General features: G+C 52.2%; 2 protein-coding genes across 9 annotated transcripts in view; one reads left to right on the top strand and one right to left on the bottom strand.

The window, feature by feature from the left end:
* Positions 1-703: 703 nt before the first annotated feature.
* PRRT1B (proline rich transmembrane protein 1B) lies at positions 704-2,398 on the top strand (the record flags this gene model as incomplete). The annotated part of the gene is given in 5 exon segments (XM_038155909.1): positions 704-761; positions 764-810; positions 943-1,302; positions 1,465-1,596; positions 1,683-2,398. Coding segments are annotated over 5 exon segments (744 nt in total), but the record flags the coding sequence as incomplete, so codon positions are not given.
* A 688-nt stretch (positions 2,399-3,086) lies between these two features.
* The window catches only part of RAPGEF1 (Rap guanine nucleotide exchange factor 1), an 84,325-nt gene continuing 60,785 nt past the window's right edge, over positions 3,087-26,626 (bottom strand). For 2 of the 8 annotated variants that reach the window (XM_038155901.1, XM_038155900.1), the window contains exons 12-26: positions 21,251-21,529; positions 19,922-20,014; positions 18,259-18,347; positions 16,907-17,018; positions 15,230-15,305; positions 12,111-12,195; positions 10,603-10,695; positions 9,638-9,823; positions 9,397-9,481; positions 9,082-9,176; positions 8,613-8,691; positions 8,368-8,469; positions 7,850-7,947; positions 7,348-7,476; positions 3,087-6,820 (exon numbers count right to left, since the gene is read on the bottom strand). In XM_038155901.1, the coding sequence (XP_038011829.1) occupies positions 6,670-6,820; positions 7,348-7,476; positions 7,850-7,947; positions 8,368-8,469; positions 8,613-8,691; positions 9,082-9,176; positions 9,397-9,481; positions 9,638-9,823; positions 10,603-10,695; positions 12,111-12,195; positions 15,230-15,305; positions 16,907-17,018; positions 18,259-18,347; positions 19,922-20,014; positions 21,251-21,529 (1,752 nt within the window). In that variant the 3' untranslated portion in view covers positions 3,087-6,669. The remainder of the gene's footprint in view (positions 6,821-7,347; positions 7,477-7,849; positions 7,948-8,367; positions 8,470-8,612; positions 8,692-9,081; positions 9,177-9,396; positions 9,482-9,637; positions 9,824-10,602; positions 10,696-12,110; positions 12,196-15,229; positions 15,306-16,906; positions 17,019-18,258; positions 18,348-19,921; positions 20,015-21,250; positions 21,530-26,626) is intronic. The other 6 variants (XM_038155903.1, XM_038155902.1, XM_038155904.1 and 3 more) reach the window with 3 other exon arrangements.

Consider the following 26,626-nt stretch of genomic DNA (forward strand, 5'->3'; position numbering starts at 1 on the left):
CCACATGCATGTGTACTCCTGTTGCTGTGTGGTTTACACGTTCCCATGTATTTTACACCTGTACCCATGTGGATGTGCACACCTGTACCCATGTATTTTACACCTGTACCCATGTGGATGTGTACACCTGTTCCTGTGTGGTTTGCACCTGTTCCCCTGTGTTTTACACCTGTACCCATGTGCATGTGTTGAACACCTGTTCCCGAGTGTGTTGTACCCCTGTTCCCGAGTGCAGCTGCGTGCAGAGCGTGGTACATGGGAACGGTGAAGAAACACCTGAAGGTCCAACACAGAGACACCAGGACACACATGGGTACGACACGTACACACAGTGCATGCACACACATCCTGTGCGTGCGTGCGATAGAGATGTCCACACACACACATTTTAAATATTAATAGCTATAACTACAATATACAGAATCTTATATACATTTTGTGTATAAATAGAGCCGGAACACACACACCACATTCCACATGTAAATACAATATTCTAAAATAAAACCAAACCATATGTTTAAACGTGAACAAATTGCTGTGAAGCTCCTTGATGCCCTGCGCCCAGCACGGGCTCCACGGGCCGGCCGGACCCACTGGGCCACCCCCGTTTGTCTCCCCGGTCCCCGGCCCCGTGCGCGCCCAGCGCCGCCGGTGCTGCGGGCAGGGCCTGGGCCGACAGCGGGTCAATGATTAACCGGCCCGGCCGCGCTCCCGCCGCCCGCGCGGGGCCACGCGGGGCTCGGGGGCCGCGGCGGGGCCGGAGCGGGCCGGGCCCCGAGCGGCGGCAGTTGGGACCCCGCGGGCTCCGGCGTGAGTGGGGCCGGGGACGGGGCGCCGGGGGGGAACACGAGGGCAGCCCCACCGCACCCCGAACCGGGGGTGACCGCTCGGGTGGCTGTGCCGGGCATGTCCCGTCCCATCAGAAGCTCCCTGTCCCCGCAGGCCTCTCCGCAGATGGACGGTGAGCCGCCGGCCGGGCCCCAGGCCCGCGGCCCCGCCGTGAGGGGAGCGGAGCCGGGGGAGGGCGGCGGGGCGGCCGGGGGGCTGCCCACCCCCGGCACCCCCAGCGACGCCCCCGCGGCCCCCGGGGACAGGCCCGTGGCCGTGTCGGTGGTCACCAACTCGGCCTTCGAGGGGGCCCCTCCACCCTACTCGCCCCCGGACCCCAAGAGCTTTCCCCTCCTCTACCCGCCGTTCCCGGCCGGCTTCTCCCAGCAAGGGCCCGTCTTTTACCCGTCGGGGCCGGGACCGCGGCCCTTCCCAGCCCCGGGCTTCCCCCCCGGGCCCCTGCCCTACGGCACGGTACGTATCCCCCACCCCGATGTGCTGCTGCCCCGCTCTGCGGCGGGGCTCACCCCTCCTCTCCCCTGCCGGGGCTGTGGGGCTCCCGCGGTGCCCTGAGCAGCAGAGCCCGGGCGGGGAGCACCGCGGGCCCTCGCGGCTCTAACCGCCCCCGTGCCGCAGTACCACGCGCAGCCGGGCGCGGGGCCCTCACCCGGGCACCCCCGGCCCAAGGACTACACGGTGGAGTCGGTGCTGGTGACCCTCTTCTGCTGCCTGCTGACCGGGGTCATGGCCCTCGTCTACTCCCACGAGGTAAGCAAGGACTCACCTGGCAGCCTCGAAGCCCCTCCCGGTGCTGCGGGTCTCTTCTAAGCGCTCCCCTTCTCCCCCTGCCCCAGACCCGGGCTGCGCTCGCCCGTGGGGACGTGGCCCAGGCGTACGTGGCATCCAGAAAAGCGCAGTCACTGGTCCTCATCAGCCTCCTCTTCGGGTTGTTCGCCTCCATCAGCTGGATCATCTACGTCCTGGTGTCCCTGTACCTGTGACAAGGACCCCGAGCCCCAGGGACGCGGCGTGTGCCAAGAACTCCTTGTGGCTCGTCACCTGGGGGGGGTGTGGGACACGGGCCAGTGAAGTTGCCACAGCCTTGTGTGGGAACGGGGGTGACAATGAAGAGTTTTTGGGGCTGCGGGGCAGCGTCCATCCTTCCCGGCGGGGCGAGGAGCTGCCCCGGAGCCTTTGGCATCTGCGCAGCCCAGGGCAGGGAGATGCTGCATCCTGCTGGATCCAGCTCTGGGCAGGGAGCTGTGTGGGATCCATGGGCGGGATCAGGCTCTGCTGCAGGATGCTGGATCCCATTGCTCTGGGCTGTCGCTTGGAGCTTCCAATGGGACTCTGGTGCGGAGGGAGCATCTGGTAGGATTGGGTTGGAGGTGGAGCAGAAGTAACAGGTGTGTGGGAAGCCCTCACTGGTCATTTATAGTGTGAGAAGATACAAACTCATGTATGCAGTTCTACAGTAATTCTGCACACACACACCCCACCACACAACACCCACCCTGTACTGCTGCCTCTTGCTGCTTCCAGACTGAAATAAAATAGAGCTGTAGCCAAAGCTTGTTTTCTCTGCATGCCAAGGGCCTACCTCTCCCCTTGCCATGGCCTTTGCCCACCACAAAATTCAGGGTGAGTTCTGCAACAGCTGAAATCAGACTTTTCCCAAGAGCAGGTGGGCAGCAGCCCATGGAGGACCCCAGGGAAGGGGAATCTCCACATGGCCCTGGCCTGGGTGTGCCACTGGCCCGGCTGCTTGGGGGGACGCTGAGCTGTGGGCAGACCCCTCCTGCTGAGCTGGTTCCGTGGGATGCGGCCCCACATTCCAGCCCTGGCGCAGGGGGCACGTGCTCGGTCAGTGTCTGGGCGCCCTCCTCCTGAGCCGGCCCGTGACAATTATTTCCAGAGGAATTTTGAACCCTGTCCAGGACTGAAATAGCAGCACGGAGCAGCTCGGGCGCTGCAGGGGTTATTTACAGCCCTTGGCTGCGGGCACACGGCCACTGCACGGGCTGGGCACGCGCCGGGGCTGGGCAGCCAAAGCCCTGACACGGGGGACACCGCAGCCCAGGGAAGGTGACAGGAGAAGATCTCCCCTCCCAAGTGCATGGCTTGTATTGGGGCAAAGCCATCTTGGCAGAGAGAGGGAAGAAATTTATAGTGAAAAAACAGAGGGGGAAAAGAACACGGGCAGAGGAAAACCACGGGGGGCACATGAGAAAACACGAGGCCACACCAGTGCCAGAGGAGGATTCGATTGTCACTTTAATCCACAGACTGTGCATGCACTGTAAACAGGATCATCAGGCAGGCTCGTTATTGGTGTTTTATTTGTCTTTAATATAAAAGTTACAGGTCTGAAATGTTCGCAGGAAGATGCCACCATGGGGTTAGTGGTAAATCTATAATACAACGGAACTGCTTGGGGGGGAGGCCTGGGGCAGGGGGCTGGTGACAGGGGGCATCGCTTCTCCCCACTCCCTGCCCCGAGTGGAGAGGGGACTCAGACTCTTCCCTCTCCCCAAAAAGAGGTGATGGCCTTGAGGATGCTGCCTGCAGGACGGGAACATGCTCATGGCCAGTCTTGCACAAGGATGTTCTGGGTTTCTGCTCCCCAGGCACTGCTCCTGGAGATCGGGGGTCTCTGGTCAGCAAACCTGAAGCTGCTCCAGGCAAAGGGACCCTCCTCTAGGGTCCCTCCAGCCCCGAGAGCCTGGCCTGAGGGTGGGACACGAGCCAGGAGCTGTGGCTGGGACACTGCTCAGCTGGGGATGACAGCAGAGGAAGGGGTGAAGAGGGGGAAAGCTGGGGGGCACTCAGACCTCCCATCCTCATGCCATGGGCTGAGCCTCTGGCTCTGGGGGCTTGGCAAACGGCAGAGACCAAGACCTCCTTTGGTGCTACCTGGGCTTGTGGGCTCAAGTGCAGGGAAGCACCTGGAAATGGCTCCCGCTGGTTGGGGATCACAGGATCACAGAATTTGCTGACTTGAAAGGGACCCATCAAGGTCACTGAGCCCAAATCCTGGCCTTGCACAGGACAATCCAAAAACCCCACCACGTGAGAGCACTGTCCAAACGCTTCTTGATCTCAGACAGGCTTGGTGCTGGGACCACTGCCCTGGGGAGCCTGTTCACAGTGCCCCACCACCCTCTCGGGGAAGAACTTTTTCCTGATTTCCAACCTAAACCTCCTGACACAGCTGCAGCCGTTCCCCCGGGTCCTGTCACTGCTCACAAGTGAAGAGATCTGCACCTGCCCCTCGTGAGGCTGCTGAAGACCACAACGTCTGCCCTCAGTCTCCTCCAGGCTGAACAAACCAAGTGCCACCAGCTGCTCCTCACAAGGCCCCTCCAGACCCTTCCCCATCCTTACGGCCTCTGGACACTCTCTAATAGCTTAATATCTTCTTTTATATAGGTGCCCAAATTTAGTGTTGTCAGCAAAGTTCCTTAGGATCCCTTCCAGCCCTGTGTCCAGGTTGTCAGTGAAGATGGTGAAGAGCACAGGGCCAGGAGTGGAGCCCTGTGGAACCCCAGTCACTGCCATTTTTGGGGTGTCCTGTGTGCCCCACCCAAGAGCCACTGGCTCACCCCTCGTGTGACACAGTCACTCAGCTGGATGAAGACAAGCTGCCCCCTCCTGTCCCTCTGAACCCCCAGAGCCACCAGCACACACAGCCCTCCCAGGACAGCCTGGCCACTGCACCCAAGGGCTGCTCAGAGCCACCAGGGTGAAGCCCACACCACATCCTGGGTGTATTCATCACCCTTTTCACCATGCTGGGCTTTTAAGAGATCTTGCTTACAAAGGAAACGTGGATATTAGTTCCTGGGAAGCCTCTGGGGATTGCAAAGCCTTGGCTGGACAGAACACACAGCTCCAATGCCCTCAGTGCCATGAAAATAAACCACTTTTGAAGTGTTCTGGCTCAGACACCGTGGTTCAGCACAAAAAATTCCTGCTCCTCCTGCTCTGGGGCTGCACAGAACTGTGTTGGATCCCACACTCCCCTCCCCCAGATGCCCTCATGGCCAGGGGGTGCCTCTGTGCTTGGCCACTGTGTGAGCCTCGTGCCTGAGTCTTCAGGAAAATAACCAAGCTGGGTAAAACCCCGGGCTGTCACTCCCTCCTGAGAGTCAGGCAGAGCTGGCCAAGGCTTTGCAATCTGTTTGGAGAAGGAAAGGAGTGCAGCTCTGATTCACCCAGAACAAACAGAGGCTTTAGCAGGCACAGAGCTGCTATTGAGAAGTAAGTTAAGGATGCTCTGTGAAACTCCATGTCTGTATTCCTTGGGAGCTGCTGCCCTAAACCTGCAGGATTTTGTCAGAGCCCTGTAAAAACCTGTGACCATGTGACAGGGAGCTGAGGAGGGTCTGGCAAGGCTGCTGAAAACTGCAGGGCACACTCACACCCACGATCCAACTGCAAACCACTGGAGCAGTGATGTGAGATGGCCTGGCTGGGGCTGTGCTGGGTGGGACACAGAGGGGGGACAGAAGGGCTGAATAAGGCACACTGAACAGATTGGGGTTAACACTGTGTGTGTGGGAAATGACACCCCTGCCTTGCCCTTCCATGCTGGGCTGTCCCTGCCCTGCTGGCACCAGCATGGTGGGACTGGGGACAGGGACTTGCTGGGGGTCCTGCCAAAGCACAGCTCTCAAAGCACAGCTCTGAGGGTCCCAACAGGGACCCCCAGAGAAAAACATTTGGCAAAACAGAGAGGGGAGAGGACTAGGTGGGAGGACAGGGTGGCTCAGCTGGGCACAGGGCTCCTTCCTGGTTCCCACTTCCAACCCAGAATTGGTTCCTTCACAAGGCTCCTGCCCCTGCTCTGCAGCCAGTGCCCACGTGGCTGCCCCGAGCCTCCTTTATCCAGCACTCGGAACAACATTGTCACTGGTTGTGGATTTTATACAGACTGGTTTGCACTTGTCTTTTTTTTTTTTCCCTATAAACTCATCGGTATTCAGACATGCATCAAAAATCCCCAGGGGGTTCTAAACACTAGGTATGTACAGTCTGTATCCTACAGCATTTCCTGTGCAAAAGCTAAGTACCATCGCTAAGAGACACGGGGTCACAGGCAGGTGACCCCCAGTACCTGGGCAGTCCATGTTTCCAGGTTCAGAGGGATTTACTGTTGCTTAAATAACGAGATCTGAGAGGAGGAGGGGGGTGTGATGACTGGAGATGGCGGGTCCCTGCCCACATTTTCAGTGCCTCTTCCGTATCTACGACCGGTGCCTTCCTCCCGCGAAGAAGGCACCAGAGATCTGGGGTGAGCCGAGACCCCTGTAAACACAAGCAGCTCTCTGGAAGCAGAGCTCCTCTGGCAGGCAGCAGGAGACACTTCCATCCTCACGAACACGTTGGGAAGGTGGCATTGCAGGGGAGACTCCAACCCTTGGCTTCCACGGCCGCTGCTGCCCGACGCCGCTCCGGAGATGAGTCAGTGGGTGCTGAGCTCCTGCTGCCCCTGCTCTGGATGGGAACAAGAGCCAGGGTACACCTGAATGCAACAGGCCAGCAAACCAGCAACACGCTTGCGTGGGACACTCCTTCCACACAGCTCTGTCCCCGGGGTTCAAGCTGGTTCATGGCACAGAGGGACGGGAGGAGAAGGAGGGCGAGTGCAGCGAGCACCGGCCGATCTCTGCCCTCGGCGGCTGCGCCGGCGCCTCCGCGCCCGGCATTCCCACCCCCAGGGATGGCTGCCAGCTGGGAGGGAGGGTGTGTCATCCAGTGACAGGTACAAACATTGAACTCCAGTCTCATAGCTGCCCTCGGCGCCTCTGCGGAGCGATTCTCCTCACACAACCCCTCCTCCTAGGTTTTCTCTTCCCGATCTGTTTTCCGCCTCGTGATGTTGCGAGGTTTGATTTTCAGAGACAGTTCCCACAGGGCCTCCTCAGCCAGGTGGTCGCTGAAGTCGTTGAAGAATGACACTATGTCGTCGTTCCTCTTGATGTCGTAATGTCTGGAAAAGCACAGAGGAGCTGCAGTTAAACAAGGCCTACCTGGGGTCTTCTCCTGGCTTTGGGCCACCCCTGTCCTGCTCTGAGGACACCCAGCACTGTGTGTGGACTGTGCCCTGTACTCATGGCAGTGGTGTCACACCACCAAGGGAAAAACCTGCCCCTGAATTGAGGGGAAAAAGGCACTTATCACACAGAAACCAGCAGTTAGATCTGCTGCCTCTGCTGCAAGACAGCACTGAAGAAAACCCTGAATATCCCAGAGAACACGGGAACCAGCAATGGCAAAACCTGAAGGCAAAACTTATCTGGATATCAGAACTAATACAAGAAAAATGTCCTTACAATGTTTATCTAACCTAGAGAAGGAAGGAGACTGATTAGAGCCCTGCTGCTCCCTGCTCTCCTTCTGACTCCCTTCCCCTTTAGACCCCATTCTCCTTGCACAGGGGCTTCCACGTCCAAGCCCCTGCCCCAGTCCCCCCCGTGGCGCCCCAAAGCCACCTCTGAGCCCCACTGCTGCACTTACACTTGCTGGAAGCACCTCATGCTGTCCAGGATGTTAAACTGCTGCCAGCGCTTGGAAAAGTTCACTTTGCTGTCGATGTAATCAGGGTTTCCCAGATGGACAAAGGTCAGGTCCTGCAGAATCAGGCCTCTGAAAGAGGGAAAGGGGCAGCAGGCCAAGGGAGTTAGTCACAAAGGGTAGGGTGGCCAGCCAAAAGGCAGCCCAACAAAATCCAACAGCCTCCCACTGCCACCAGAATGGCAACCTTATCCAGAGTGAAACATTCCCCAGCAGCAGATCCAAAGCTATTTAGATGCAAACACCCCCAGCTGGGCCCTGTCTGGGCCACCCTGCCCCAGCCAAACTGCTCCAGAGAGGGCCCGTGGGCTGATGTGGCACGGTGCTGCCTTACCCCAGGTGTTGGGCAAAAGGCAAGGGCTGAGCTCAGCAGCAGCTGCTGAGAAGTCCTTGAAGGAGCCATTTTGATGTCCGGAACAGTGTCGGGGAAGGAGGTGGCACTCACAGGTAGGGGATGCAGGGGGGCTCCACGTCGGCCAGGGCCGCTCGGTAGGCGCGGAAGGAGGAGGAGCTGTCGATCAGGGTGCAGTACTCAGCCAGGCCCTGCAGGACACAAATCCCCTGCTGACACCCCTGCTGCAAAGCCATTTTCCTTGTCACCTCCCCCCAGAGAGCCACACAGAGCAGGGAGTTAATGCCATCCTGCAAACACCTCCAGCTGATTTAGTCAGCCCGACCCTGGGGCGTTCACCTGGAACATTGCTGCCTTCAGCCTCCCCAAGCCTTGGGCTGCAGGAGGAGGAGGAGGCTGTTCTCCCCTGTGACTGTGCTGGCGCTCCTGCAGCTGTCAGAATGCCCAGCCACACTGAAAGCTTCCAGCACTGTGGCACTTTACCCACTGGAGAGGAGTTATCCACCATCCCTCCACCCTGGGACACTGCTGTGATGTAAAACCACTCAGCTGTTTCATACATAACCACGCTTAGCTTTCCCCCACAGATCACAGGCCCCACTGCTCCTCACCTCTGAGGTTTGCTTCTGCCACTCCAGCCTTCGGATGGGTGCAGAATCCAGTGCAGAAAGAATGGCCAGATAGGAATTAAAATTATTCAGCTTTCGTAAGTGCTGTGAAGAGGGAGAATATTCCAGTTACTCGAGAGCTCTGAAAAGCCTTCTAGCATCTAACAGCTCCACCAAGCAGAAGGCTCCACTCCCCTGCTCCTTTAAGCAGCAGAGTGTGTGACTCACAGGAAAAAACAAGCTGGTACCTTCATAATCTTTATAAATTTAAGGAGCAGCCTCTCTCGGTCCTGGGCTTTCTCTTGTAGCATGATTATTGAACGGACCCTGGAAGAACAGACAGAATAAAAGATAAAGCTACTTAAGCAGAGATCAGATTTCCTCTTGTTTCATTAAGAAAACTGATCACTAACAGGGAACTAATCCACAGCAAAGACAGGATAGGTTCACAGAGTGCATTTATTTGCAAGGGGAATGTTTGCTTCAAGAGCTCAGTGATACAGAAAATTAATTCCTCTGGATTACAAGACCCCCCTCATTTTATTTCTGCTGTGCTCTGGGGTCTTAAATGAGTGCTCTGCATCTACTTCCTGGCCCAAAATACACATTATCCCATTTGTAACAAAGGAATCCAAGGCTATGAGGAATACTTGGAATAGCTGCAAGGCATTGGAGGTTAGGCACAGCTCAGTGCCATGGCTGTTCTGAGCTCCTTACCAGTAGGACATGTTATTAAAGTGCTCTGTGAACTGTGTCAGGTTGGGACTCTTCTCTTCATTTTGTTCCTTTGCCCAAAGCAGAACTTCTGGGATCTGCCAAGGAAGGAGAGGAGAGGGGTGGGAAAATATCACACATTAAAATGGGATTTCTACCCCAAGAATCCCAGCTGCAGCCTTTGCTCTCAGCCACAGCTGGCACAAGATCAGCTGTGTCCTACAATCCAGCAGGTGTCTGGGAGGGCTGAAGGGAACACCAGACATTGCACAAGGTCCAAACCCTCCCACTGCCCTCAGCCCATCCTCATGTCTGTACCTCGATTTTATAGAAGAGTTCAGCATCCAGCAGGGTCAGCTGCTCAGCTATTTCATGACTGTGGAAATCATGCAGTGTCCCTGGCCTGTGGAAAACAAGCAGGAAGTACCAAGGCTCAGAAAATTTGACCTGTTTTCTTATCTTCCTTGTATTTTGAACTGAGGAAAACTCTTGTGTTCCCAGGGAAGGGGGGCCCTGGCTCTCAGAGGACACAGATGAGGTCACATACACCTCCCCTCACCTGGCTGCCACCCCTCTGGCCGCGAGAGGTTTGATGGAGTTGGCGTAGCTCAGCATTTTCTTCTGATCCACTTTATCCAGGATGTTCTTGCGCAGCACTCGGGCCAGGCTCAGCTCCCCGCTGCAGACCAGCCGGAACACCAGGTCCATCAGCAGCTTGAGGATTTCCTCTGTCAACTCCACCAAGCTGGGAGGAAGGTGGAAAATGCAGGGAAGGCATCAGAGCTGAGACACTGAGCTCTGGGGTTTGTATCTGTACTGAGTCTCATTGCTCTTTCCTACCAGTGGAATTGGGTGACTGAAATTCCTCTTCCCAGCTCTTCCTTTCCCAGAGATTCCCCTTTTACTTGTTATGTTAAAATCACTGATCCAGTTAGGACACACAGGAAGAATCTGTTCCAACAGAGTTCAGAACTACAGGTGTCCCACTGGTCAGGGTTGGGGGATTTCAGCTGTCATTATAAACGGGGTGTGGTGGAGTTTGAGGGTCCCAGGATGAGGGAAGAGATGAGAATTTTGACTCTATGTTTTAGAAGGTTGATTTATGATATTATGATATGATATGATATTTAAAATGTTGTATCAAAACGATACTAAAATAACAGAAGAAAGGATTTAATCAAAAGGTTAGAAAGGAATGAAAAAGAATGAATAACAAAAACTTGTGACTGCTCAGAGCATTGACACAGCTGGACTATGATTGGTCATCAAGTAAAAACAGTCTACATGAGACCGATCAAAGATGCACCTGCTGCATTCCACAGCAGCAGATAATTATTGCTGACATTTCTTTTCTGAGGCTTCTCAGCTTCTCAAGAGGAAAAATCCTAGTGAAAGGATTTTCATAAAATATGACAGTGACAATGGGGTTAAAAAAATACATCTTCACTAAAAGCCACATTTTCCCAGCTGCCAGATTTCTGTGAGTTACTGACCCTGCATCCCAAAATGAAGAAGGCAACTCACCACAGCTCATCCACCACTCGCACCAGCACGAAGAAGGTGTTCTTACTGACTCTCTTCTTGAACGTGTCCGGGAAGTGGCAAAACTTCTCATATGTTGGTTGCAAATTAAAGAATTAACTCAGTGTAGCCAGACCAGCATCAGTGCAATTCCCAACTGCCTCAAGGAATCATAAAATCATTGACTGATTTGGGGTGGAAGGGACCTTAATCCAGTTCCACTCCCTACCATGGGCAAGGACACCTTCCAGTGTCCCAGGCTGCTCAGAACTCCATCCAGCCCTGCCTTGGACACTGCCAGGGATGGGGCACCCACATTAGAACACCACACTGTTCTGTCCTGAAGGAAACTGGTGCTTGATTTCCAGGAGATAAGGGACACTGATATGGCTCTAAGATGGCATCAAACTGACACCAGCTGCTGGTAGCAGGGGGTGTGAGGAGGTACTGACACCTCGCAGAACTGAGAGCAGGTGGGCCCTGAAATTGTTCTCTCTAAGGTGGCATTTAATGAGCAGCACTTCCCCACAGTGATGTCCCCCACTGGTACCTGACATCTGGTCTCAACAGAGCTCAGATGTCACCTCCACCTTCCTGGCTGCCCAATCTGCTGCAAGGAGGACAGTGACAGGGGCGACAGCACAGCCTGACAAAGTGCCAGGTGGACAAAGGGACAGAGAACAAGGTTATCAGTGAGGCAGCACTGGCAGGGCCTGCAGGGATACCCCAGGCAGGATTGTCACCTGGCTGAGCCGTGCTGTGTCCCTGGCTGCTGATCCCAGAGCAGGGGCTCTGCTGCAGATGGCACTGATGAGCTGCAGCAGGACACGGTGACGTCAGGCTCCCTCTGACGTGGCTGCACAGCACCAGAGCCACCAGAGCCACCAGAGCCAGACCCTGCCCTGCTCTGCTGGCAGGGAACGGAGCCAAGGGCAAGGAAAGGCAGCAGGGTGCCAGGGAGAGGCCCTGTCCATCCTCTGCCAGGAATGCTCACCCTGCACATCAGGGCACTGCCTCACAAGCTCAGCTCAGGACTGGGAGGCCAAGAGCATCTTCAGGGCTGAGTTTATTGCAGTAAGAGAGAGAAAGCCTTGATGGTTTAATCATCTCTAATATTAAACTACACTTCCCCATGCAGGCAATGCCCATGGCCCCTCTGGAAGGCAGAAGGTTCTCTGGTCCCCACTCCACAAACGAGATGCCCCAAATACAACACCAGTTCCCCAGTGACGTACAGAAAAGCTGAATTGCTCCTCTACCCTGCCAGGACCCTCAGGAGACAACTCTGAGGTCCAGTATCCACTGTGACTCAACCTGCCCTGCAGCAATTCCCATTGGAGAGAAGGAAGAGGAGGTGAAGGAATTCCTGCCTGGGACACCATCAGGGCCAGAACATCCCTGACCATGCTGCCAGCAGGCTTTTGACCAAAAAACTTGCCACCAGCTCCCTCCACATTGACCATCCAGCTCTGATTCCTGGTGGAAGTGAATTGCCACTCATGAAAGGATATCTGTACTGCAGCTTCTTGATGAGCTCTTCAGGGGTAATAAATGTCCTGTATGTAGTCAGAAAGGCTTCACAGTACAGCACCAGATCTAGGAAAAAAAGCAAGAAAGCCTCAGTCACAACCCTGCTTTCAGAAAAAGCAGCTTCTTGTGAGGTTGAATGCAGATGTACAGAGGAGGGCATGGACACGTTTTGGCGTGAGTGAACTTCCCAGAAATGCTGTGCTGTTGGTCCTTACCAGCAGATGGACCCTTTGGCACAAGAGCAGCAGTGACACTGCCCTGTCCCCACCGGCATGGCCCTGGCTCCCACGTGCAGCCTGTGCCCCATAAAGGGGTCAGTGAAAAACACCTGCTTGTGGGACAGGAGCTATCAATAATGTGTCAAGGAAAAACACTTGGGGATGCTTAAAAAAGAAGATCTGATGTCTTTGCTGCTCAGGCAGGTCACTCTGCCCTCCCAATGAGGAACACAAGTGTTTCAACACATGCTGTGGTGCTGCAGATCCTCTGCCCTTGCTGAGTTTCAGGAAATCCATCCCAGGACAGTGTAAATAGAAGATTATTTCCAGCTAAGATAAAAGCAAATTATACTGCAAAAACTGATGCTGCCCCAACAGAGATGTGGTGCACACGGTCAGCCTGTGCTAATTCATCTGCAGGACAAGGTGATGTAGGGCCTGAAATTGCAAAGGCTTTGGGCACTATCATGGGCACAGAGGATGGAATTTGAAGAAGCACAAACTGCAAACAGGAATGCAGATGTCAGGTCAAGACTGCAGAACACTTGCAGTCCCAATGCCTGGTCCCTGTGGACAGCAGTGCCAAAATGGGAGCGTTAGGCATTAGTGCCAGTACAGAGCAGGGGCAGGGATGTGCAGGGGATGGCACCCTGCCCCTGCCAGCAGCACTGCACCAGGGGCAGGGATGTGCAGGGGATGGCACCCTGCCCCTGCCAGCAGCACTGCACCAGGGGCAGACAGGGGAAGAGCTCCTGCTGTGCCTGCCCAGGCTGGGCTGTACATGCAGAGCTTGTTCCAGCCAGAGCAGGCATCACCCCACAGGGAGGTGGAAGGAGCAGGGCACAGAGGGAGAGCTCTGCCTCTCTACCTGCAGTGTTTCTCTTGGCAGGAACCTCACCTGAAATCAGGATCAGCTCTGAAATCAGGGAGTGCTGCTGCCTCTGGGTTACAGACAACAGAGGCTGGGTGGGGTGGTCACACCAAGGGTGAGCCCCAGGCCTTGCCCAGCTCCAACCCTGCACTCACAGCAAGTGTGTGTGGCTGTGAGCACTTAACTGACCAGGGATTTTATTCCTGAAGACCACTGGTCTCTCTTTATTCCTCATGCCATTTAGCTTTTTCAGAAAACTCAAATGGACAAGAAGCATCATGCAACAGGGCGTGGAGTTACATTTATTCTGGGTTCCCATCTGCCCAAAAGGCAACGTGAGGTAATACAGCTGGTCTGCTCTGGCACTTGAAGCTGCCAAGAAATTCATCTTTAAAGGAAAGCCTCTTAACTCTACCCCTCTGTGCCGTTTGGCTGATTGATTTACAAGCCTCGAATTCTTCTCATTGTAAGCTTAATTCATTAACCCTCTCAGTCACCCAAGCAGCGGGTTAGCATAGCACACATTCCTCTGTGCTCCATTCAGCTCCGTGGCTTGGCAGGCTGAGCTCAGGCACTGGGAACTGTCGCCTGCCCCAGCTCCCTCCACCCAGCTCTGCACAGCTGCACCACTGGGCACATAAAATCCTGCTCTGGCTTCTCCCAGCTCTGGAAAGTTCTCCACAGCTCTCACCCCACTGCTTGCAGAACCCTCAGAGCCCCCTGTTCATGACCTGGAGGTCCAGCACTCACCCCCTTATCAAGCAGCTGTCTTTCAGCAGGAAGAGTAGGGAAGTTTTTTGTTGTGATGCTTGTTCCAGACAACAGAGCAGTTTCTCTATCCCACTTTCAGCATGTTTATGAGGGGTATTTCCACCATTTCATTTAGACTTTTCTTTAATATACATTTCCAGCCTTGGCACAATCAACTGCCTCCTCCTCTCTGGTGTGTGTTCCTAACTTTGGTCCTTTCTGCCTGGATTCTATGCCCATGCAGACTGGGAAACACAGCTGTCAGGGGAAGGATTTTCTTGCTAGCTGAATGGTGCTGGTAAGTAATTGCAAACATCTTATGCTACAGTAAAACCCCTGTCATTTAAAAATGTACATGAAAGATATTTCCCCTTTGACTATCAACCTCTAAACTGAGAGCTGAGTGATTCAGAGGGTTAGTGCTTTGCCTCCCTGGAGATAAGGAGATCAATCCTGGTTAAGGCCATCAGCACAAATGTGTTTGGCAGGTTCAAATCACTCTCTGGAAACACTGCAAAGGCTGTCTTTGCCACAGGTCTTGGAAAGGAGCTGCTTCATGTGTGTGGTGCCTGGGTTTGGACAGATGAAGAGGGGTTTTAACAAATCTGGAGCTCAGGGTTGCTAATGTGCCTTCTCCTCCCCCATATCTCTTCTTTTGTACTGTGGATTCCCTCTCTGAACTGGTCTGGGTGGCTGCCAGGACACAAGTGGTACAGAGTGGGACAGGAGGTGGCACAGTAAATTGAAAATACAGGGTGTCAGCAGAGCAGCACCTGAGCAGCCCCCCAGCACCCACAGGTACTGCATTAGACCCAAACCAATATCCCTTTTTTCCTACTTTGATGCAACAAACATTCCAGTAACTCCTACATCACCACTGCCCTGAAATTCAAAGGACAAGGAGCACCTCTGGAAACAAGGTCCATGCTCTCACAGAAGGCAACGGCCCAGCTCAGCAGGTAGAGGGACACAACACAGCACAGTCACTGGTGTGCCTCATCTTCCAGATCCGGGCAAGGGCTGGGAGGAGTTAATCCCATCCCTGCTGCTAAATGGAACCACCAGGGGCTTATCCAGCTTACTTCCATCTCCCACAGATAAACACAACCCCCCAGGCTCAGAGGATCCCTGCAGACTCCCCCAGCCCAGCTGTCAGGGGCTGTGGGGCAGAGGACAGGCAGCCAAAGCCGTGCCAGGCTAAGGCTGCCCTGCTCTCCACCTGACTGCTCCCTCTCCCAGCTGTGCCCTGCCCTCCACCCACCTTTCCTGTCGGTCTCCGTGGCGTGCACCAACAGAATGTCTCCAGATCCACCACGGACATCTGGCCCATCATCCCCCTGCAATGGCAACACAACCACGTTAGGCACGGCCCAAGCTCCCTTAGGCCTGGTTTAACATTGCTGTGATTCCAGCTCAGCAACAACTGGCAGCACACTAAATGTTCCTGGCACTGCTCGCAGCACAAGCTGGGACACGGACTTCAGTGCTGGGGTAATCCTGGAATCTGAACAGAGCATTTGGTGCCCCAGAGGAGGAGCTGGGCTGATCCTTACTCAGGATCTTTGACTCCCTAAGGCCAGGTGGTGAAGCTCAGGGAAGGCTGAACCTTCTGCCCAGAGGAGAATGAGCAGAAATGCCACAAATACTCCCAGAAGACCATTACCAGGGCAGCAGCACTGTGTGAACTGTCCCAAAGTGCAGGATCACACAGCACAGTGGCTGTGGGGTGGGAGGTCATGCATTCAACTCGCATGTTCCAGGAACATCAAAACCTAGCCAGTTAATTCCCTAATCTGGAGCCATTTGGCCAGAGGTCACCTGAAACCATCCAATAACTGGCAGAAGAAAGCAGCCCTGCTAATTGCTTGACCCCTGCATTACCACTCTCTAAAACACATATTTCTTCCAGCTACTGCATTTCACAACTTAAAATATGCAAAACTGATCCATCACTCAGCCAGCAGTTCCCACACTGCAGGAAGCAGCTCACAGTGACAGTTCTGTACTGATTCAAACACCTAGATCAAAAAGAAAAGAAAGAAAAAGGACGCTAAGACACAGATCTGCTAGTCCCAAATGTTCAGAAATCACTGGTTTTTAAATGTTTTTTTAAAGGAAACAATCAGTCAGAGGAGGCTGGAGTTGTGTCTGGCTTCCCTTGTGCAAAAGAGTGAAACAATCATGCATTACAGCTATGGAGCAGCTCTAAGATGTGAATTTTTCAGGTGACCCTCTGGCAAGACTCATGAAATACTACTTAGACAACATGTAAAAGCTTCTCACTCTCTCCTGCACATCTCAGCTGACCAAAGAACACCCCTGAAGTACCAGTAAATGATCCATTCTCTGTGTTTTCCAGCCAAGCCCCCTGACAGTCTGAAAGCTTCAAAAGCCTGCATGTTGCCTCCAGCTGCATGTCACAGGCAGCGTGGCTCCAGAGTGCAGTGAGCAAAGCTGGCTGGGAGTGCACCCAAGGCTAGACACAAAGCTGTTTCTCAAACACAGAAACAATTCCTTTGGCTGCTTCTCCACATCACTAACATTGTGTCCTGCTCATTCACCTCCTGAACCTGCCCTCAGAGAGAAAGGCCAGCACCATCACCCACACCTGGATGGATTGTGCTCAGGCTCTCAGGCGATTCATTTCAGACTGTCAGAGGCTGAAGAGGTGGGAAGGGGCAGACTGGGAAAAGGGCACAGGATGTGCTGGTTTTTAGGGAGATATCTCACCTTTTGTTAAACCCTCATTCACTGCTGGTGCTCCCTGTCTGTAACCAGCATCTCATACTTTAACAGCAGCCTTCACACACACCCCATTCTGCTGCAACCTAGCTTTTCCTATCTAACAAAAGCTGATGCCTTGTTTGTGCACACAGAGAATCAGATTTCAACTCAGAGTTAACCAAAGAGTGTGAAAACAAACCCTGAATGCACCTACCTCTTGCTTCAGTGTTAATCTAGACATGATTTCACTGTGGTCAATAAGGGACAGCTCATCTACCTCTTCCTCCAGCTGTGATGACTCCAAAGCATCTGGTGACTGCGGCTGCCTGTGACAAAGAAAAGGAAATAACCTTCATCAAATGACAGTAAGTACACAGACGCTCTGGAGGTAAATCTTTTGCAAACAAGCCCAAATGTCTCTCTCTAACTCTGTTGTTTTGTGCATCTCTTGAAAAAGAGAAAGATAAACCTTTAGGACGTGAACACTTGTCTGTCTGCATTTCTGGCAGACAGGATTTTACTATAAGTACACACTTCCATGTCTCCTTAATCCAACAAATTTTTAGTGCACACAAATCTAAGCCCTTCCTCAAGTGTTCAGAGACTGAGCACACTCTGCTCATACACATCTTAGTCAGTTCATGACCCGCTGTGCTGAGACAAGGGGAGATGACAGGTCAGGAAAATAGAGCAGAAAATCATGACCATTTTTTTGGTGTACACGCCCCTCTAGAATTCCTACCCCCAAAGGCTGGTACTCTTGTGCCAGGACACGTCCTCTCTGTGCCTGTATTTCTAAAAAAACCCAAACCAAAGTACTTATGTTCCTCATAGCTTTCCCCAGGCCAAAATCCCCTGCACCAGTCAGTACTTTGGGCAGATAGTGAGCTTTGCAGAGCACTCTTGGGTTGTCTCCTTCACTGCAGGGATTAAAACCCTCAAACCAACTGCGGGGAAAATGGGGGAGGGAAGTTGACTGTCACACACAAATCAACTGCTGTTCTCTGTTTTTGCTTTAGAAATGCAATTGCAGAGCAATCTCGAGCAGCAGGGAAGCACTCACTGCACTCCTCCTGAAGCCCATCTGTTACAGCTTGCACCTCTTCATTTACATAGGCAAATGACAGCTAAGAGCATTAGGAGGGATATAAAACCTCCTGCTCCAGGGCCTCAGCCAGCCTCTAACTAGCAGGGTTAGGAAGAAATTTCCCTCTGGAAGACTATTCCAAACAGCAATACAGACTCTTCACACATTTCCCTGGAAGCAGGAGGGAGCAGCCAGTGTCAGGGACAGCACAGCCACTGAGATGGACTGAGGATGCATTAACCCCCATGGGCTCCCTGAGCTCAGCAAGGATATCTTGCCAGGGCTCTCCTGTTCACCAGGATCCCACCATGCACTGGCTGTGCAAAAAAAAGTAGGCTTAGAAGTTAAGACAGGAGGAGGAGTTTAGGAGGAGGAGTTTAGGGCACACGAGGCAGCCCCACGGATGGTTTGGCAGAGGGGATGCTGGGGCTCTGCACCCTTTGAACCTGGAAGGAGGACACCAGGGGGTCAAGGCTCACCTTTCAGCACCATCTTTGCCCTCCTTGCCCGTGGCACTGCTGTTCAAAGCCGAGTCTTTGGAGTGGCTGTCTTTGACAGGGGGAGATTCCTGCCAAGAGAAAGGAGTTTTTCATCATTACACGGGGTCCTTGAGCCCAGCCAGCCTTGCATTTACAGTCTGCCTGCCTCTAAATGGCCCTTTACTGTAAATTCCTACAGAGCAGTTAAAGATTGATGTAAGTTAATGCCAAATGCCAGGAAAACACAGAAGTTAATCAGACAGGAAATTTGGGACCATCTCTGGAGACTAGTGTAATTAGTACTGTTTGCTTTTAACATTGTGAAATGATGCTGAAAGTTACAACACAAGTCAGCTGTTGTCTTGGATTTTAACCCTCTCATGAACTTTTATTTTTCCTCCAGCCCTTCCTGCTGAAATACACTTTGCCTCCTGCTTTAATCCAAACAGACACAATCAGCTCTAAGCTCTCCAGTTTCAGTTCCTCTCCTGACCACAGCCCCCCTGCCTCAGGGGGATGGATGCTCACTGCTCCCTACCTCCCTTCTCTCCCATCAGAAGAGGTTTTGCAATGTTGCAAGGTTTCCACTCCACGACTCAGGGCTGTGGAAATGAGGCTAATGCAAAAAAGCAGAACCAGCTGAACCCACGGCACGGAACAGCAGGTAGAGAGCTCAGAGCAAAGATACAGCATTTTAAATTAGCCATTTATTAAGGAGACAAATAGCCATGAACAGCAAATGGGAATATTAATCCAAAAGTGTCAGGGTTCAGAATTATTTAACATCATGCAGAGTGAAGCTTGGAAATGCAACCTAGTGAACAGACAGGACTGAAACCACCTCCATGCTATCCACTCAGCACGGGAACACCCTGCTGAGCCTGGGTTTCTTGGGGTCTGCAGGATTTTTCCAGACTCTAGCTGTAAAGCCCTTTGCTTCAAAGTTGAGAACCCGCTCAGAGCTGCCCAAAAGGATGGGCCTGCCCAGATGTGTCTCCTGAGGGGAAGTGATGGGAGCACTATCTCTTGGTGTATTTAACACCACCATGGATAAAGGTCCTGGAGACATCCTGCAGGAGATGTGCCTTCCAAGAGGAGGGCAGGCAAAAGGATCACCATGCACTGCTGCCAGTTTCCTATGACCCAACAGGAAGATGGGACCTCCCTGGAATGGAAAACGCCCTGGAAATACCTAACATACAAGGCTTGGGTAAAGGAAGAAACCGTGTGTGAGTACAATGCTAAATCAATCATTTCCTTTGCAACCAAACAGTGAAGGAAAAAAAAAAGTATTTAGTGCAGAAGGCTTTCTGTATTAAAATAGGGAAGGCAAAGCAGTTACAAGAAAAGATGTGGCCCCAGGATGGCTCAGGGTGCAGCTCTCTGGAAGGGAACTTCACACAAGCAGCTCCAAACAGCCAGCGAAGCGCAGAGGAAACGGCACGGCAGGAGAAGCCACCCCTGACTCCTGCCAGGGCTCGGCGTGACCCCAAAAGCATCTCCTGCTCTGCACCTGCACCAGGAGTGGGCAAGCAGAGGGAGCTGGGCAGCAGGAGGGACAGGGTGTGCAGGAGAGGCCGGTGCCAAGCGCGCGAGCCCCGGCGTGACCTCGGCATGCACCAGGCAGCCCCTCCCGGGCCGGCCTCGCCGGGCTGTTACTTACTCCTTCAGAGCCTGGGAGTTCCCCGTTGCTCTGGCCAGAGGAATACAGATTGACATATTCACCCTCACCAGCCTCCTCACTGGCGTTTTCACTCTGAGGGAGACAGGATGAAAGGAAATACGTGATGGTGGCCCCCGGCTGCTATCACCTCCCTCGGAGCTGTTCTCTGTCTCTGTGGCCAACAGCGGCCGCTGAGGCCGCACCATCCTGGGGATCATTATTTCTGGCTCTGGAGGACTATCCTGAAGGCCCCGGGCAGCAGCAGGCACTGCTTTGCAAGAGCTGTGGACTCCAGGTGAGAGTGCCAAGGAGCAGCGGGCGGATTTCAAGGTGCTGGAAGCGGAATGTTCAGAGCTGGACACGGAGCTCCTGTCCTAGCCAGGGCAGTCCTGCTGAGTGCAGACCAGCTCTCAGCCCCACAGGCATCAAAGGTATCCCCCAAACTAGGCTACAAGCATGGATTAGACCCATCACACCAGAATAAACCGAACTCGAGGCCTTCTGGGATATAACAAGGACCCAGTGCAAGGAAGATGCAAAGCAAGGTCACATCCAAAGCGTGAAAAGCTGCACATTTCCTCTGTAATCAGTGACCCTCTTCCAAACTTGGTGGAGAGGCAGCACTAGCATGCCCTGTGCTGACAGCTCTAATCCCATCAACTCTCGGCTTCGCCGCAGACAAAAGAGGAACTGTCTTGAAAATGAGGTGTTCAAAAAAGTATCTGTAATGGACAGACCTGCTCAGTGATGTGCAAAGTGATCTGGGACCTCAAACTAGCAGAGTGGGAACAGGGTTAGCCTCACTTCACCAACATGTGACAACCTGCCACCAAGCACACAGCTGGGGCTGATGGGAACTGGGAAGAGCAGGAACCTGGAGAGAACAATAGGTTTATGCACAGGAGAGACAGAGCTGGACTGTACCCACTGCTCCTGGTGACTCAGGAGGGAGCAGGTGGCAACTGCAGGAACTGCTGTTAGGAGCCTGCATTTAGTAACTACCAACCTCACAAAACTCTCCTTTACCTCCCTCAGCTTTGTCATACAACTGCAGGAAGCTACAGCCAAGTGTCCCCTTCACCAGCATTTGACATTTTGTGTTTCCTACATACACGTAACATTTTCTAAAACCTGCTGAGGTTGTCCGTTTTTCCCTAGCCATTTCTATATGAAATTTCCTCTCTGCAATCCACACACATTTGGAAACCAGACTAGACCACAATTTAGCACGTATACTAATACAAGAGACATTTTCTTGAAAAGAAAAACCCCAACAAATAAAGGCAGCCTTGCGTGAAGGCGCGTTATCATCTCTTTGGATAGTCTCACCGAAGGCGTCTGGAGAGAATCAGTGAAAGAGGTTTCAGAAGGAAGGCAGACAGGAGCATTCCCATTAAAGCTGCTCTCCTGAGAAGAGGAGTTTGGCACATCCACAGTGCTGGGTGACTGGCTGGCTGCAGCGGGCACCGCTAGGTCGGGGCTCTGGGACAGATGGACGGGTGGAAAAGGTGGAGTGGAGCAGGAGGAGGTAGAAGAGAGGAAAGGAGGTATGGAGACTTGGTTGTGAGGCACAAAGTCCTGGGAGTAGGACCTAAACACAGATTTGTACTGCAGGACGCAGAGACACAACACAAAAACAAGGAAGATGGGGAAAGGAAAGAGACAGACAAAAGAAAAAGTAATTAGATTGGCAGCAGCATAGCAGTGACAGCACAAGGCATTTCTAACACAGGCAGCACTATTTCACCTTCCACATGCTACAGCAGGAATTGCTACCTGGGATACATCAGCCAGGCTTTTCCTGGCTGTTCTTACATCAACAGCAGCCAGGCTGCTCATCTCACAGAGGGAACGTGAGCAGCAAGGTGTGACCTGCAGGTATCCAGCCTCTGCTAGGCAGGGGAAAGCCTGGATAGCTCAGAACTGCTAATGCAGTGACCCTGAAAATCACCTGGGTGGAGGAAAGGATGTGAAGGCACACAGAAAGCACAACTCTGAGCATGCTGGAAGTATCTACAGAGAGAAAACTACTTCAAGTGCTTATTGCTTTTCTGGGATTTTCCACAGGATCCAAATTTAAGATGCTTTTTGCTCCAGCCCTGTAATTTAACAGCTACTGTGTCAAGTCTGTTCCAGAACACACAGCTCCCAGGGAGGAGTGGCTGGATACTGCCTTCAAAGTTACAATGAAGGATAAAGGAGATTATGCTGCTACTCCTTCCCATTCCTGAAAAACAGGGAGCAAAAATGGTAATTGCCCTCCGGAGTGATGAATTCCTTATCAAACCAATCCTTTAATGCAGTGCCTTGAAGAGTCAGCTGAAGAGATGAAAAGAGATCATCTGCGTAAAGCTTTATTTCACTATCTCTCCTAATCATCAGATTACTGTTCAGATAATATTAAACAGGGTGCAGTGGGAATATATTGTGCCAAGAAAAACAAGAGCAACCCTCTGTCTTTTAACATCTGGTGCTAGTAAGATTTGCCATCAGGGTAAGTCCAAAACAAAGCTGACTACCATTAAAAAAAAAAAAAAAAAGACAATAATGCTAAATCTGCTGGAGAGGAGTTTATTTTAAAACTTGCAAAGCTGGTCATAGTCAAGTGGACTGAAAGAAGAATCACATCATCCAAAAAACCCCAGGCTGGAGCGCAGCTGTGGGATCTGCCGCAGGACGGTGCAGACAGAGCTCTCAAGAAACACTGACACAACTTGCTCAAACCAGGCTGAAAAGTGACGCCACTGGGATGTAGAAAGAAAGGGAATCAAAGGCAGGAATTGGAGAATTCAGGCTACATTTTCTCAGGAAAGTTGAGCAGTTAAGAAAAAGCAAAGCTTAGTCCATCACCTGAGCCCCAGCAGCAGCACCCAGCTCAGCAGCTGTATTATTGTTTCTACCTAGGAAAGATGTGGGCTTAAAAATCTAAACTGAGGAGCCTCAGGCCAGAAGCCTGGTCAAAAAAGCTTTTCCACTACAAAGGAAAGGAAATGTAAAGGTCAATGATTAGGCTTTACCTTCCACCACCTTAATCCTTGAGTGCCTGTGCCTTGTGCCTTCCATGGAGTCCAGCAGTGCTCCGGGTGTGTTCTCAGGGCCCAAAACAAATTGCAGGCCATAATACAGAGGAGAGGAGGGGGATGCTTTGGAAAGAGAGCTTAAAAGACTACTGAAAAATAATTTAAATGCAAATCCCCTCCATGTGCCTGTGGCTAAAAGGAGACTGGCTCTAGGACAGGCTCCTCTCTCTTCCTGCCCGTTTCTTTCCGGATGAGCAGCGCTGGCTCCAGGGACACTGTCAGCTTTTGGAGCTGCCTCAGTAACAATGACAAGTCTAATCTCTGTATTTACTTTCTGCCTGGATAAATGCTCTACATTTATTCATTTTCACTTGCATGGCACAAACCACTAAATCCCTCGTAAGACGCCAGGCTCATGACATCATCTTGGCTCAGCAGATTCATTCTGCCCGCCTGGTATTTCATGATCTCACTGGCACTAATATTCCAATGATCACCTCAAGTCCCAGCCTAGACCCCAAACCACTGCTCAACAGCTCAAGAAGGCACTCAAAAAGCTGCTGTGCTGATAACAAGATCCTTTGCTCCTGCAGAGGAAATAATTAGCTCCAGCAGAAGCTCTGAGCCAGCTCCCCCATTGCTGGACTTCCTGCACCCACATGACACTGGCGGCACACGCTGTCCTTCACTTTGTAGTTGATGGACATCTTCCACCCAGGAGGTCCAGGGGGTTTTGTCCCTGACCTGCTGAACCCAGAGGAAAAGCCAGGCTTTTGCAAAGCAGCAGTGGAGCTCACGCAGGGCAGGAGCGAAAGGAAGTGACTGTCCTCAGCCAAGTCACTCTGGGACAAGCCCTGCGTGAGGTGCTGGCAGGGTTAGCTTAGGGCAGACCCTGCTTCCCTGCCTGCAGCCTGGACCAGCAGCTCAGGGAGATGAGTTACTGCTTCTGGGGCAGGGACATTTGCACAGCTCCTGCCTCGAGGAGTTTCACACACATTAATCCTAATTTGAAGGCAATTTAGACCTAAATATAACATTGAAGAAATTTTTGAAGTTTGAATGCAGATAAGTCAGTATTGACAATCAGTGTATGTTTCTCTCTCCCTGGTCTCATAATACACCTTCAGAACAAGTTCTTGGCACCAGATATGTTGAAAATGCCAGCTTAAGGCCCAGGTACCCATGAAAATGCATTAATCTTCATTATGTGATCCGTGAACAATCATTTAAGGATGCAGACAGGCTCTCAGCATGCTGTTAACAAAGGGAACAGTGCAGAGAAGCCTTTGGTGTGCTGGCATTAATTAGTCAGCCTGCTCTCAACTTCCAATCTTGTTGTAAAGTTGCATCTTGTAGAAAGGGAGCCAAGGAGCCCCCTCCTTCCTCGGAGCCTGCAAGCAGCTCTGGAATTCCAGTTATGCAGCCGTGCTGGGACAAGAGCCAAGAGTGAAGCATACTTTTCAAAGGGAAAAAAAACCCACCCTGCAGTGGAGATGATGTCCATATGGCACCCATTCCTGCTGCTCCCCAGTCTGACCCAGCCCAGCCAGCAGCTGCCCCAGGAATTGCAGCAATGGCTTCCATGGGATCTGGGTGTTGTCCATCTCCTGGAAGCCTTGTCATCCTCTAAAATAAATACTTTTTTGGGGAGGGGACGGGTCCGTTCAACACAACTGTCACAAGGAAACGAGCCATCCTTTAGTGCTCCCCCCCAAGAGGCAACAGTTTATCTTGGAAACCAATCAGTGCTTGTTTTAATCAGCTTCTCAGAGGTTTCCTGCAGGGTCACTCAGGCCTCGGTTATGGCTTCACGGACACAACCTCCATGGCTTTGCTTTAAGTGAAGTACTTCCAAATAATTTCTGAGAAAGCTACAAAACAGGGTGCAGCAGGGATCTATGGGAAGGGATGCTCTCCTGTATCCCAGCTCTGGCCACACTGCCAGCTCCCACCACAGGACCAGAAGAGGGGCTCCAGCATGAATGACCCTGATCTGTGACAGCAAACGGCCAAGACAGGGAGAAGAGAGAGCTCCCTCTTCTCTCTCCAGTGCAGTGGTTTTTAAAAAAACCCCTCTGCCACTTGGGAAGTGCTTGCACAAAGCCAGCTTTGAGCTGGGAGCAGTCTCATCCCCTGCGAGCAGCAGGAAGCCAACGTGCCTGGCCCTGAACATTTACCACACACCGTGACACAGAGGTCTCCCAGAGACAGCATCTTTCAACCTTTTCAATTTGCTGCCTTTGATTTTTTGCAATGGTGAATACTTCAGAACAGCTTTCCATCATTAGAAGCCTTGTTCCAGGATGTCCCAAAGGTCAGTGACATTCTGGCTGTTTATTTGGATTAGATGGCAGGAGATAAGCACTTTTTTCTATTAAAACTTATTTCAGGAGAGATGCTTCTTCACACTCACTAGGCATGGCTGACCACAGCTAACAGGCAGACAGGGGTAGATATGCAGAGAGTCAGTGGTTCCAAGTTACAGCAGTCTCCAGCCCAAACCCAAAGCTGAATTCAATTATATGGCTGACAGAGCATCTGCAGCATCAGCAGACACAGTCTTTACCTTTTAAGCACAGCCTTCTCAGTTACCCTATGGACTTCTGCCAAATTAATCTGCCATCCTGCCAGACACTCCCAGATCAGGTAGAGCATCAGACTCCCAAAGTATGAAGCTATCAGAGGAAAGGATCAATCTTTTAGATCTGCCCTGCTAATGTTATTAAGGGAACTATGTGGGCAACGTGCCAGAACTGGATGCCCAAACTGTAACAGTACAGAATTATGTTCACAAAATACTGGGTGTTGCAAAGTCATTAGACCCTAAGAATATAATTGCACAGACAACTATTTGAAAAGACTTCCTATCTCATAACACAATGCTGGGCTTCCAGGTACTTTTGCTAATGAGGAAGGAAATGCTCCTGCAATGAATGGCTGGAAACACAAGCTGCCAACAGAATGGCTTCAAGCACTGCCACAGGAAAGGCAGCAACTCCTCAGGCTGGAATGTTTCTCAGCAAGGCCTCTGACCTGGCTGCAGAGCTGACCTCCCTGGTTTGAACTGATGATTAGCACAGTATAGGGATGGATGGGGCTTCTCGTGTCTCCTGGCTTCTGCACAAGGAAACACAAAATCCAAACTTTTCCTTGTGGAGGAGAGATTCCTGCACATTTTTGCAACAGAACAAATAAGGGGGCAGCAGGGGAAGAAAACATTTGTAAGATTTATTAACCATGCTGTCAGGCATCCCTCTTTGGAAAATATCAGAATTCAATTCAGTTGCACCTACAGCATCAACTCTTTAGCTCGGGGACAAAGCCCCCAGATCAAGATGGCAGATCTGGAAAAAACAGCGCCTGGACACCAAGACAAGACTTCTAAAAGATCAGTCACACAAAAAACATGGGGTGTGTGGCCTATGAGTTCAACATGGGACTGGTCAGAAAGACCTACAGAGACCTGCAGTGTTCCAGCTGCAAGGAAAATGTATAAACCCCCAGAGGAAGTGGTTTTCACCACCTCAGAGGATCCAGTGATGCCAGCAGGCAACAGCACTATTAATACCAATGTCCAAGCCTGCCACAGGCAGTGGAAATGAACACAAACACAGAAGGAATGCTAAACAGGAAAGGCAAAACAATACCTAAGTCAGAGCAGCTGGTTAAAGGGATGCAAATCTTT

This window comes from Motacilla alba, chromosome 17 (genome assembly GCF_015832195.1).
Source record: "Motacilla alba alba isolate MOTALB_02 chromosome 17, Motacilla_alba_V1.0_pri, whole genome shotgun sequence".
Classification (NCBI taxonomy): Eukaryota; Metazoa; Chordata; class Aves; order Passeriformes; family Motacillidae; genus Motacilla; species Motacilla alba.